The 13,998-nt window shown below is 43.9% G+C and overlaps 1 protein-coding gene across 1 annotated transcript in view; it reads right to left on the bottom strand.

Moving 5' to 3' along the window:
- Positions 1–13,998, bottom strand: part of CIB2 (calcium and integrin binding family member 2) — a 150,690-nt gene that overhangs the window by 120,967 nt on the left and 15,725 nt on the right. The window contains exon 2 of the mRNA XM_075006833.1: positions 6,695–6,729. Within this exon, the coding sequence (XP_074862934.1) occupies positions 6,695–6,729 (35 nt within the window). The remainder of the gene's footprint in view (positions 1–6,694; positions 6,730–13,998) is intronic.

The raw sequence follows: 13,998 nt of genomic DNA, 5'->3' as shown, positions 1-13,998 counted from the left end.
GTGGCCATTTCTTGCTAGGAACTGAAATTTTTTTTCCCCCCACAATTACACAAAAGTGCTGGCTCCAGAAAGCGGTTCCCCTGGTCTGGCCCCATGCTCTAACCCTGAGGGAGCGACCTGGCCAGTGGGCCTGAGTGAAGGAGCAACCAGGCTGCAAAGCCTGACTGTTCTGAGAGCGGATGGTATTTTCTGGGCCCGAGGGCTAGACTGCCCCAGAAGCTGGGGCTGGACTGTGGATTAAGTCACTGACGACTACTGGCAAGAGGCCGGTTTATGAGGCATAACCCCCTCAGAAGAGGCACAGGGCTGAAGGCCCCGTCACACCAGAGGCAGCTCTAAATTATGCTGGGGGTCATTTTGGCCCCAGAATACTCAGAATTGGAAGCACAAAAGTGACTTAGAACCACCTTTCTCTTCCTACTCTGCAGTGAGTCTGGATTTGACATAGCTGACATTGTGGCTCAGAGTACAGACCATGGAAATAAACTGGACATTGATGCAGGGCTGAGAGGGGCTGGGTCTAAATCAGTTTCTTTCTGGTCAGAAAAAGAAATCTTCTGCACATTCAGCCTTAGGAGTTTAGAATATGAATTTATCTTCAATTCCTTTCTTTGCTGCAATTCCATATTTTTGTGCCTACATTTGTTTTTTTCCAAATATTAAATTCTTGCCACAAATTTAGTTTCCGTGTTGGTACTGATTATCACCTAAGAAGAGTCAGATCTCTAATTCACGTATGCTGAATTTCTCGTTGGCCTGCAATTTTTCCTGTGTGGCCTGCGTGCCCTGAACCAGGGGTAGTTAGCAGAAATTCATCCCATATTTGCCTGTGATGATGTCAATGCTTCTGTTGGGCTACTGGTTCTCTTATAGAGAGTTGCCATTATGCCCTCAGAAATTGACTGATAGGAGAGAGAAATTATTTCGTAGAGCAAGATGGCATTGAATCAGACTTGGCAAATCATCACACCTAAAAACAGGGTCAAATAATCAGATCTTCTGTTAAAATGTCTATGAAATTGGAACTCACAACTGACCAAAACCCTGAATGTAAACCACTCAGCTTTGTATCACCTATCAGAAGAATGCCTGCTATAACAACCTGCAGTCTTCATGTCACAGACTATACCTTATTAAAGAGTTCAGAACCTTCTCCCAGATCAATGTTTCTTAGTATCCTCAGAAATTAAGTAAGTCTTTCTGGTCTTTTCTTCTCCAGACACTGTCCTCCTGACCTCCTTCCTCAACATAGGAATGATCAATCTAGGGGGAGGGATAGCACAGTGGTTTGTGCATTGGCGTGCTACCCCTGGGGTTATAAACTCAATCCCTGAGGAGGCCATTTAGGGGCAAATAGATGCCAGGGATGGTGCTTGGTCCAGGCAGGGGACTGGACTAGAGGTCCCTTCCAGTTCCAGGAGATGTGTATCTCCATCTCTTTTTTTTTTTTTTTGCTGCTGAGAATGGTCTATGAGATCAAAGACCCAGAGGGGTATGTTAGTCCTAACTTTTCCTTGACCACAGACTTCCCATCCTGACTACAGGCTTTCTATATAAAACACAGCACATCACGTACCTTCTCTGTCCATACATTTTTCCTGTCTACAATGGCGACCAGCATAATTACTTTCCTCCCAAGAACGTAGTCCAATTACAGTTAATTCATTAATGTTTGTAAAGTTCTCTGAGTTCCATAGATGGAAAAGACTTCAGTTCATTTTATAGATGCATATGAAAGTGTGCATGTCTGCACATAAGAATCAAATTAACCTTTGCAATAGGAATGCAACATCAACTGACTTTTACAGAGCTTTTGATGACACACTTCTGCCATGTCAGTATAACTCCCTGAATTTTCACAGGAAACTATAAGCTAGATATGTGCTATACAGGGGGTCCTCATTATAAGTTACTTTGGTGTAAGTCATTTTGCATATATGTTGTTAAGTAATTCAGGAAAGCAGATTCATTAGAAGTCATACTGATCCGCACTTAAATCATTTAGGTTGCCAAGGGACCAAAAGCCAGGAACATAGCGGAGCTTTGTAGTGCCCAGGTGGCAGGGACTGTAGTGCAGAGGCCCTGGAAGTGAGCCCTGAAGTCATGGGGGACCAGCAGGGAGCTGGCAGGTAGCTGGGGGAGCAGCAGAGAACTGCGGGGAGTCAGCAGGGAGCTAGTGGGGATAGGCGGGGAGCCAACAGAGAGCTGTGGGGAGCTGGCGGGGCTTATCTTTTTCTATGTATTTATTTGTGTATCTTATTATTCTTCATTATTCTTCATTTATTATTTATTTATCCATTTATTTATGACTACTCTATTTGTATTTATTGTTTTTTGTGGGTTATAGGGAAATTATATGTACCATATGTGTGTGAACTGCAAGTGTTGGGAACATATCTCAAGCTAATCACATTATTCCTTAAGGATATTAATTGCCCTTTATAAGCTGTTTCACTACAAGCTGCATTATTTAGGAAGATGACCTAGACTTACAACGAGGACCCCCTGTACACTATCTGCCCAGTATACAACTCTCAGGGCTGGTGTGAAACTCACAGGAATACCACTGAACAACCTTTAATGCTTACATTAGAATTTATTCATTAATTTGATGCCTACTTCACTCCTCGACAGAAATTGTGACAATTTCTTTTATTGCCAAAGTTACTGTTCTTCCGCAGAACTGACCGGACACAGAATTTTTATTTTATCTGCATCGGGTACACAGTGCTGTAACTAGCTGACTTTGCACCTGAGACAAGAATAAAAATTGCACCATCTCATGTTTATAAGTTCATAGTAGTTATTTTATAGAAAAAGGGGAAATAATAAATAACAAAACCATACTTATTTATTATAGTTACGAGGGCCTCAGGCCTGCCCAGGACCTGAAGACACCAGCTGTATAAAATCTGTCTGGAGGTTAAAGAGTAGGTGCAAAACATGGCAAGGCAGATGCAGCTGAGGAGAGCACCCGGCCTGCCCAGGAGAAATGGGCAGGGCAGGAGGCTCACTGAGCACCAAGCGAGCTGGCTGGCTCGAATTACAGTTGCAGAGAAAGTGCATTATCCAGGTGGGGAGACAGAAATTAGACATTTGGTCTATCAGAATGACCCTGCCAGGACAGATAATTTGTTTGAGAGATTCAGGCAAAGAAGGGATTGAGCTCTGTTCCCAGGTGGCACCCTGCAGAGAAGTGTAAGACTGTTCTCTGTATATTGGCTCTAGTGAGGGGGGCACTTCCCACCCCAGAGCCTAGGTCAGGGGTCTGCAACTGAAATAGAGAGAAGAGCCATTTTTGCAAATTCTGTTACAGAATCAATACTTCCAGACCGGCAATGCATGGGAATGCGAGACAGTCCTTAATAAATAACATCAAACTGTCAGAATTGCCTTTTTTAGGGGAGGATGTGCTGGTAGCTGAGCCATCCAGATGTCCTCACATCCTTTCTCACTCCCAAAGAAAACTCTATCAAGGAGATATACATATCTCAAAGAACTGGAAGGGACCATGAAAGGTCATCAAGCCCAGTCCCCTGCACTCACAGCAGGACCAAGCACTACCTCTGACACACTTTTTTAAATCTAACCAGCCCCAGAACCTTGAAAGGCCCCTCAAGGATTGAACTTACAGCCCTGGGTTTACAAAGCCACTGCGTTATCTGGCATGTGGAGAGAGAAAGAGAAGGTGACAACAGAGGGCTTTCACTCTTTGTTGCTCTTTGCAAACCACTTGCAATACCCCAGGGAATAAGTATTAGGCACTGGGCTGTAAAAACTGGGTCAAATCTCTGTAAATAGTACATCAGCACACCCATGGCGCTCAGTGTGTTCTCTGTTTAACAGTCAGCCGGAGCAGCGGGGTGGGGTGGGGAGGGCGGTGAGTAGGCCTTATATTTTGAGACCCCAAGTAAGCAGTTATTTGAACCTCACTGTGCCAGCTGAACCCCACTGTGCCTGCATGGTTCCTTCACAGGCCTGAGTCCCAACTGATTGATCATACAGACAAGGAGGCAGGGAGATAAAGTGAGCCACAGGAAGAGGCATCAGCCACACCCAGCAGGAGGCAGCTCAGGTGACACTGGTGCCTGCTTCCCCTTCATGCTTGCTGCGCAGACTGGAACCCAGACAGCTGGGCTGCAGCTGGGAGGGCTGGCTGAGCAAGCTGCACCCTCTATGGATCAGTGCGGGAAGGGTAGCTGGGGCAACAGGTAGTGGAGATAAAGAGGAGGGAGTGGCAGGGGTAGACTGACCCCAGCCTGCTCCTCCCCTCTATGTTCACCCCAGTCCACCAAACCCAGCTTCTCCCCAGACCCCATTGACCCAGCAGTCGCCTGACACCAAGCCCAGCTGGCAAGTTCCTGGGCCAGGGTGGCAGCTCCACAAGTGTCCACAACAGCTGCAGCCAGGGCAGGGTGACCTTGGGGGGCACAATTAGTCATCTGGGCAGCTCTGTCCAAGCTGCATGTGGCTCTTGAAGAGCCATTTGCAGCTTGTTATGCTGCCAGTGGTGGTGGCTGCTGCCAGTGGCCCCCAGCCCAAGCTGGAGGTGCAGTCACCTTTGGCCCCACAGCAGCAGCAGCTGCTAGCAGCATAAGGAGCTACAAATGGCTCTTAAAGAGCCACATGCAGCTTGGACGGAGCTGCCCAACCACTTAAGTGTGCTGCCTGAGGTTTGGTGACTGAGGCTCTTGTCTCACCCTTGTTACAGCCCTGAGGGCACACTGAACACAGAACTGACATGTCTTTCCTGCAGTAATGACAACCTATTGTTCCTGGGGGTGCACAGCTGGAGAGGAATGCTTGGTCAAAGCAGTTACAAGCCACGCCTACAGCAAATCACAACTTGTGAGATAATTTTTAGCCACAGCCCTTGGAATGGAATGGTGTACAGTTGCCTAATCCCCGCAGCAGGCTCTCCAGGGAAAGCTCCGTCGGAGAAAGGTTCAAAGTCCGGGGACTAAGGTGAGAGAGCATAGCAGCTGCTATCCCTGGTGCAGCGAAAATTTGAGGAGATGCGTGTGCCTGTTGGCACAAGCTTAGAACTACTTTTTGTACACATTTCCAGGTTTCTCTGGCCCTTACATCCACTCCCTTGCACACACGATCACAGCTAGCATAATCTACCCAATGCACATTACAAAACACTCCCCCAGTACTTGCGGTAATTTAGATAACACATTACAAACAGCAGAGACCTGAGACACATTCAGCCCCAGCTTAAGTTGGTGCATCCCTCAGTGGCTTTGGTGAAGCCCAGGCCAGAACTGCATCTCTTCCTCTGTTCACAGTGGGATAATCCATTTTCCCAAGAGCTGTGCTGCCATGATGGAGCTTTTTTTTTGGGTTAAAACTCATTAAGCATTTGACCCTCTGAGTTTTACAGACACAAGCAAAAGCAAAGTATGTTTCCACAAGAAGCACATTTGTTCCTGAGCTCAGCACAGCTCCTAACATTTGCAAAGGCAACAACATTTTATCTGCTGTTTCTTGCAGATGATCACAGTACAGCTTGGTCCTGCACTACTGAAGCAGGCAAACACCCCCTTGAAGTCAATGAGATTTTTCCCTATTTCAGAAGGATGGGATTTGGTCCTGAAATCTTCATGAAAACTTAAAAGCCATCAATAAGTGAATACATCTTCATGTTACTGCAAGTCAGACCACACCTGTCCAGCTCATGCTAAAGTCTATGGCAAAACTTTCATTAACAGGAAAGGATGAGGCCTTTAATGTTCAGCAAATACAAAGTTCTTTTAGGTGACAGTACAAGTTGGTATAGGGTGAGCATATCTCCCTGTCCCTGGGACTACGCATGGCAGGGGAGGGATGGCTCCTCCCAACCCCAGGGAGCCGGGAAGGAGGCAGCAGCTGCCAGTGCCCCCTGGGAGTCTGGGGAAACGGCAGACATCACCACTTCCCAGGAGCCTGGAGGAAGCCTCAGCTGCCAGCCTCCCTGGGAACCCTGGGGAAGTGGCAGCTGCCCACACGTCCCTGAGGCTGTGAGGGGGAAAGCCCAGTACAGGACAATTCGTCCTTTAATTTAAAAAAAAAAAGACTTCCCTGAGCTTCCCTGGGAAGAGTTTGGGGTTTTTTTGCTGTCACCCTTCTTGGCAATGTAACAGTATTATAAAAAGGAACATTTGCCGAACTGATTCTGTAGCTCAGGGCTAAGCAAGGTGTGTGGCAGGCTCCCTCGGGGGTAGGGAGTGAAATCCCAAGGGGGAGGAGGTGCAACACAATTAGATGCCAGGTCTCAGGCACATCCATCTCATTAAAAATGTTCAAATGTATTAGTTTGTATGTCTGGGTATTTACATTTATATACTGATTAATAGTTTTTACATTCTACAGACTTATTTTCTTACATGTATTGAAAGATTCCCCCCCATATGAACATAATCGAAATTTCTGTCAGTTTGGATCATATCAGTGGGGTTGGGGGCCCCACTAATTGCTGGGATGAAAAGTAGGACCCCACATAAAAAGTTTGCTCACACCTGCCCTAGCTAGAAGAATACAGACGAGTGCATACATTTGTGCATTATAGGTACATTCAGGACTGAATCCTGTGCTCATTTACTCACATGAGTAGTCCCAGGGGCTTACTGGGTTTTGTCACATGAGTGAGGAGAGCAGAATTTGGCCCTTTCCGTACAAATTATGAAGGAAAAATGGAACATGATCTGCTTACCGCAGGATTTCTTTGCGAGTGAAGAAGGTGCAATCCTGTTAAAAAAGAAAACACATTACTGTACTAGACAGATACAGAATCAGCTTCAAGAAAAAGGCTTCTACGTTCCTGGGAAGAAGGTAACCGTATGCATAGACCGGTTTTGGATCACAAGGGGTTATTAGGAAACATAGGCTGTAAAATAACAGGAATATGAACTTTACTAAAACTGAGGACACAGCTGTCAGAAGAGTTTTATTTATTGATGGCTTGAAACATCAGAACGCATATCACGTCTGCTATCTGGGCTACATGTGGCATTGCTCAGGCAAACCCCAGAACCGTGAGATGACCAGACCAGGAAGGACACTAAGGCCAATGGCTATGGTTACACTAGCGAGTTTTGTAGACAAAACTGGCATTTTGTAGACAAAACTCATGGAGAGTGCACACACAAAATGCATTTTGTCAACAGAAAATGACGACAAAAAAGCTGTGTAGATGCTCTGGGGGCCCTTTTGTCCACAGAGCTCATCAAAAGATCGATCTGCTTTTATGTGTGGATGCACTCTGCCAACAGAAGTTTTGAGGGAACATCTCTTCTGACAGCAACTTCTGTAGACAGATCACTGTAGTGTAACCATAGCCAATAAGAAAAGCTCTGTGCCAAAAACATGCAATAAATGGTCTTGAGGGAATCTCTCAACTTTTAAATTTTACTGCAAAATATATTCAGCAATCTAAATAGAGAGTTGTTACTATTCATAATTATTTATATTGTGGAAGCTCTTATGAGCCCTAGTCATGGACCAGGACTTCATTGTGGTAGGCACCGCACAAACACAGAACAAAAATATGTTCCCTGCCCCAATGAGCTTATAAACTACTCCACTTTCCCAATAGCACTAGGAGAGACAAGTAATTGAACAGCTGGAGATAACTTACTGAGTTTCAAAGCGGAGCTCGCTGACTGCCACCAAGGGATAGGCAACAGATGTGGATTAATATAAGAGTCAAACATCTTATGAGTTCATGCTCAGTGAGGCAGTTTTAGTTGAGGGGGTCTGGTCCTGCTGCAGCTGTGTACCACGGTGCTCTGTCAAGGCCCTATGAAGGGGCATTTTCAGAACTGAGCTGCACTCAGCATCTGTGAAGCTCTGCTATGGCCTGGGACCCCAACTTTATGCCTTGGCTCGGGGAGACCAGATTTTCTAGCTCTGCAAAGCAAGGTTCTGAGTATCCCAGAGGGCAGGTAGGCAGGCTCAGTGGTATAAACAAACTATGAGGTAACAATTTCAAGTTGCTCTCCATGACCCAAGTTGTCACAGCCCCAATTACCAGACAGAGCAAGTCCCATCTCAGTCCATTTTAGGACTATGTGTCCATACTAGGGGGAACAAATTGACCACAGATATGCAATTCTAACCACAGCAATTGCGTAGCTAGAATCAACATAGCTGCAAGCAATTTATCTGGACTTCCTTACTGAAGAAGGGTGACGTTCTCCCATTGACCTCCTTACTTGTTGCGTCTTGGAGTCAACTGCAACCCCAAAAGGTGAATTTCACACATCCCCCACCAGACATGAAAAATCAAACCCCGGAAAATCAACCCTGAGCAAGGTGATCTTCTGGACTAATGTAGACAGAGCCTAAGTTAAGAGATTCCCAGAGTTTGTGCTAGCCCTGTGAACAATTAAGCACTTTGTTCAGTGAAGCTTGCTTATAGCTTTAGATTAGAAACTGATCAAGAGGAAAGTATTTCGAGCCAGCAAACCTGTTTCTTCACATACAGCCACTAGAGCACATTGGCACAAGGATCAGATAGGTGCAGGTTAGAATCAAGAATTGTTTAAACAAAGCTAGCTGACTACCACCGAGCACAGAACCCAGAGCTCCTGGTGATTCTGAGAGCTGTCTGGTTCAACCACATCTGTTCAATTTTAGTCACTGTTTCCACACGTTCATATGAATGGATTTCATTTTCCTGAGGACTGGCACTTCTGCCCACACCACAAATATCCCCTAATTCTTATTTCTTCTAACTGGTGCCTGTGGTGGAGTCTCAGTAATGGTCAGCAACTAAATGGGCCATGGAAAAGGAACACCTAGATGAACGAGCTTCCAAGAGATTCGTTCCTGTTAGTTCTGAGCTCTCTGGCCTTTATCCATCAGTGCACTTGCTAAGCATGTGCCTAAGTACTTTGCTGGATTGTGGCCAGAGTACTCAGCACCTTATAGGATCCAACATGAGATGAAAGACAAGCTACGTTATCAAGCGGTGTGGGAAAGCATAACCTGACACTGCCCAAACTGACATGTGCCAATCTGAGTATAAAGAGAAAATTCCTCTGTCACCAGCTTTGTTAATTCAGCATCTTTCTCCAGCACAGACTTGTAGTAAATTCATCAAGACCATGTTTCCCTAGTTTGCTTATAGACATGTTATGTTGGTCTGTCAAAAGCCTTACTAAGTCTGGTAGCAGTGCAGCTCCATGATCTGGCTGGAGGATTTCTCCTGCTCCAATCCACCACACTCCTGCGCCCAGCACTTGCTCAACTTAATCAAGCTGGCATGAAGCTTTTGCTCTTAATTACTTTCCTTTTAATGTAAAATACATTCCATTCTCAGTTAGCAACAAGGTAATAATATCTGACCTGTTAGATATTTGATTAGAGCAAGTGAGTGAAGCAAGTAACTTTTGCTCTTTAGACACAAAGAAAAATCATTTAATTAATGCACCAAGAATCATTTTGGCCAAGTTCTTGCTCCTTCCAGTGGGGGCAAAACAGACCCATCATAGCTAATTGAGGCAGCATCTTCCAGGTTGTCTCTGGTTTCCAGGTAGGTGATCACACCTGCCGTTATCAATTATTAAGTTGTCTTGCTCCACTCTATATGAAGTGGTAGGAGCGACTGCTCCTCCTTTCCCATATTGTGTAACAGAATAGTGTTACCAGGGTACAATCGGAGGGCTCCTCGTGAGCTGCTGACAGTGATGTCATATTATCTAGAACTGCACAAAGTGAAATAGAGGCCAGCTGGCTAAGTCTCCATTAATTCCAGCACATGTAACACCTACTGTCAAGCTATCATTTAAAGGCACTTCATTTACCAAGGAATGCCATGTATAATTTGACAAATAAATGTGATGCTGTCACTAGCAATCTTCCTGTAATTATATACACTTAGGAAAACAATGGAAACCGTTATTTTCACTAGCGAACTAATGGGGGACTTATGTTCAAGTGGATGCAAAGATGAAAAAGTCAAAATTACCTTTTGAGAATGACTTAAGTTGCTCTGCACTCCAGAAATAAACACTTTTATGGATGATTTGGAAACTCTGTGGTGGACAAGCTATTTTTTAATATAGTTTCTTTTTGAGTGTGAAGACAGCAAAAAGCATGGTTTCATCATGTTAAAAAGTCATGCTTTAATCTGGTTAGAGCTTTAGGACTGAAAGCGACCTCCAGGGTTGTCATGTTGAGTCCTTTCCTGTTGCAGGCAACCCTGTCACATAATTCTGCTCACTAATTTATCGAGTTCAGTCTTAAAACTAGTTAGGTTGTTTGCCCCAACAATTCCTGTTGGAAAGCCCTTCCAGAACCTCACTCCTCTCATGGTTATAATCATTCTTTTAATTTGCACCCTCAATATTCATGGCCAGTTTATATCCTTGTTCTCGTGCCATTTGTGTCCTTCAGCTTATATAGCTCTTTTTGCTCCCTGGTGTTTACCCCTCCACCCCTGTATAATGTATTTATAGACAGTAATCACATCCTCACTCAGCCTTCAATTTGCCAGGCTAAACATGCCAAGCTCCTTCAATCTCCTTTCCTAAGGTATGCTCTCTGTTTCTCAGGAGCCCTTCTGTCAGGGAATCTCAACCTTTGCCTAAGAGTGGAAAAGATTTCTGGCCATCTTGGGGTGGTGGTGCTAATCCCCAGATTGAGAAACCATCCTTTCCACAGTATGCCCAAGCCAAAATAAACCCCAAACCAAACAATGTCATACCAGGGGCAGGCCATGATGATATCCCTCTGCCAAGTCTAAAGATGACTAGTTTTATAATGTAAAAGGTCTTACAGTAATGCAGACGGTAATGGTGAGTGTGGTTTTTAATTGGACGAACTTCAACATTTAAGCTACAATAAACTCTTTTGTATCTGGCATTCTAGCACCTGAAACTTTCAAATAACCAGCATTTTAACCATAGTAAATTTTAGTTACATTTTCCATAAGTAAAGTATAGTGAAAATAAATGTGAAGAAGTACAGCAAATACAGTATGTTTACAGTGTACAATACCTTGTAGATAAATAAGTACTCTGCATACATTTTTGTTTGTTTCTTAATATCTAATCTTGTTTTTCTTTAGTGTTATTTATTGCTAGGTATCCTTGTGCCTCGCACTACTCAGGTATGTATGTTTCTGCAACAGCAGCCCTGTTCTTTCCAGGTTTACATTAGCAAAATTTTGACCACTCCTGTGACATGGTGCTTTTTTTTTTTTAAATGAAAATGTGTTTCTGAATATGGAATCATCAAATCATAGACTCCTAGAGCTGGAAGAGATCTCAGGAAGTCATCGAGTCCAGCCCCCTGCCCAAAGCAGGACTGACAGTAACCAAATCATCCCAGCCAGGATTTTGTCAAGCCAGGACTTAAAAACCTCTAGGGATGGACATTCCACGACCTCTCTAGGTAACACATTCCAGTGCTTCACCACCCTCCTAGTGAAATAGTTCTTCCTAATATCAAACCATAAAACAGACATAAAAACACTCCTGACCCACAAACTGGTCAGCAATCACTTTAATGGAGTGAGCCATTCTGTTAATGACCTGATAATTTGCGTCTTAGAAGGGGAATTTTCATAACACTTTGGAAAGAGAGGCTGCTGAACTCTCTTTTATATTCAAATTAGACACAGTAACACGTGGTTTGAACCGGGATGGGAATTTTTAGGTCATTACAGGGGCTCTTCTGCATACTTGGCTTAATTTAATTCTTGACTCCCCCCCACACCCTTCTGCCCCTCTACTCTCTGATTGGCTCACCTTGATAATATTTTTCTGATTTGTCAATCTTGATTACTATTTTTGATTCTCTGTGCCTTAAAAATTGAGTCTGTTCTGGTATGGCTATGATCTGAAGAAGTGGGTCTGTCCCACGAAAGCTCACCTAATAAATTATTTTGTTAGTCTTTAAAGTGCTACTGGACTGCTTTTTTGTTTTCCTAGTATGTAGACTACCACGGCTTTCTCTCTGTTACTACAGCCATACTGGGTCAGACCAAAGGTCCACCTGCCGACAGTGTCCAATACCCGATGCCCCAGAGTGAGTGAACCGAACAGGTGGTGATCTCTCTCCTGACATCCATCTCCAGCCTCTGACAAACTGAGGCTAGGGACACCTTTCCTCACTCATCTTGGCTAATAGCCATTAATAGACCTAACCTCCATGAATTTATCTAGCTCTTTTTAAAGCCTACTGTACTCCTATTCTTCACAGCCTCCTCTGGCAAGGCTCCATGCTTTGACTGTGCACTGCCTGAAGAAGAATTTCCTTTTATTTGTTTTAAACCACCACTATCATCATAAACAACCATGGGCTCTGCACCCATTGGTGTCCAGTGCCTCCCTCCCTATTTCTTTCCATCTTTCCCTGTCCAGTGCAGAGTGGCTTACTTTCTGTTTTAACCTGCTGCCCATTAATTTCATGTTGCCAAATGGGGAGGGGGAACTAGTGGTGACCCCCAAGGGTCAGTCCTAGGAGAAGGGGGTGAGCAGTGAGGTGGCAAAGTTTGCAGATGACACTAAACTGTTCAAGATAGTCAAGACAAAAGGCAGATTGTGAAGAACTTCAAAAACATATCATCAAACTGAGTGATTGGGCAACAAAATGGCAAATGAAATGTAATGTGGATAAGTATAAGGTAATGCACATTGGAAAACATAACCCCAACTATACTTACAATATGATGGGGGCTAATTTAGCTATAACTAATGAGGAAAGAGATCTTGGAGTTATTGCGGATAGTTCCTTGAAAACATCCACACAGTGTGCAGAGGCAGTCAAAAAGGCAAATAGGATGTTAGGTATTATTAAAAAAGGGATGGAAAATAAGACAAGGAGTATCTTACTGCCTCTATATAAATCTATGGTATGCCCACATCTTGAATACTGTGTACAGAAGGGGTCTCCTCACTTAAAAAAAGATATCCTGGCACTGGAAAAGGTTCAGAAAAAGGCAACTAAAATGATTAGGGGTCCCGTCTGAGGAGAGGCTAAAAAGATTGGGACTTTTCAGTTTAGAAAAGAGGAGACTGAGAGGGGACATGATAGAGGTATATAAAATTATGACAGGTGTGGAGAGGGTGAATAAAGAGAAGTTACTTACTTGGGCCCATAATATAAGAATTAGAGGACACTAAATGAAATTAATAGGTAGCAGGTTTAAAACTAATAAAAGAAAGTTCTTCTTCACTCATCGCCTAGTTAACCTGTGGAACTCCTTGTTGGAAGAGACTGTGAAGGATAGGACTATAAAAGAATTTAAGAAACAGCTAGATTAATTCAAGGAGGTTAGGTCCATAAAAGGCTATTAGCCAAGGGTAGGAATGGTGTCCCTGGCCTGTGATTGTCAGAGGCTGGAGATGGATGGCAGAAGACAAATCGCTTGATCATTGCCTTCGGTCCACCCCCTCTGGGGCATCTGGCACTGGTCACTGTTGGCAGACAGGCTACTGCGCTGGATGGCCCTTTGGTCTGACCCAGGGTGGCCATTCTTATGTTCTTATTGGTGTCCCTTAGTTCTTATATTATGGGAACATGTAAGTAATTTTTCCTTGTTTACTTTCTCCACACTACTCATAATTTTATATACCTCTATCATATCCCCCTTAGTCTCCTCTTTTCTAAAATGAAAAGTCCTAGTCTCTTTAATCTCTCTTCATGTGGGACCCGTTCCAAACCCCTAATCATGTTAGTTGCCCTTTTCTGAACCTTTTCTAATGCCAATATATTTTTTTGAGATGAGGTGACCACATCTGTACGTACTATTCAAGCTGTGGCTGTACATGGTTTTACATAAGGGCAATAAGATATTCTCCATCTAAGACTTTGTTAATGAATCCTAACATCCTGTTTGCTTTTCTGACTGCTGCTGCACACTGTGTGGATGTTTTCAGAGAACTATCCATGATGACTCCAAGATCTCTTTCCTGATGAGCTGTAGCTAAATTAGCCCCTCTCATATTGTGTGTATAGTTGGGGTTATTTTTTCCAATGTGCATTACTTTACTTTTACCCACATTGAAT

This window comes from Carettochelys insculpta, chromosome 12 (assembly GCF_033958435.1).
Source record: "Carettochelys insculpta isolate YL-2023 chromosome 12, ASM3395843v1, whole genome shotgun sequence".
NCBI lineage: Eukaryota > Metazoa > Chordata > Testudines > Carettochelyidae > Carettochelys > Carettochelys insculpta.
This window is presented reverse-complemented; position numbering and strand designations above follow the sequence as displayed.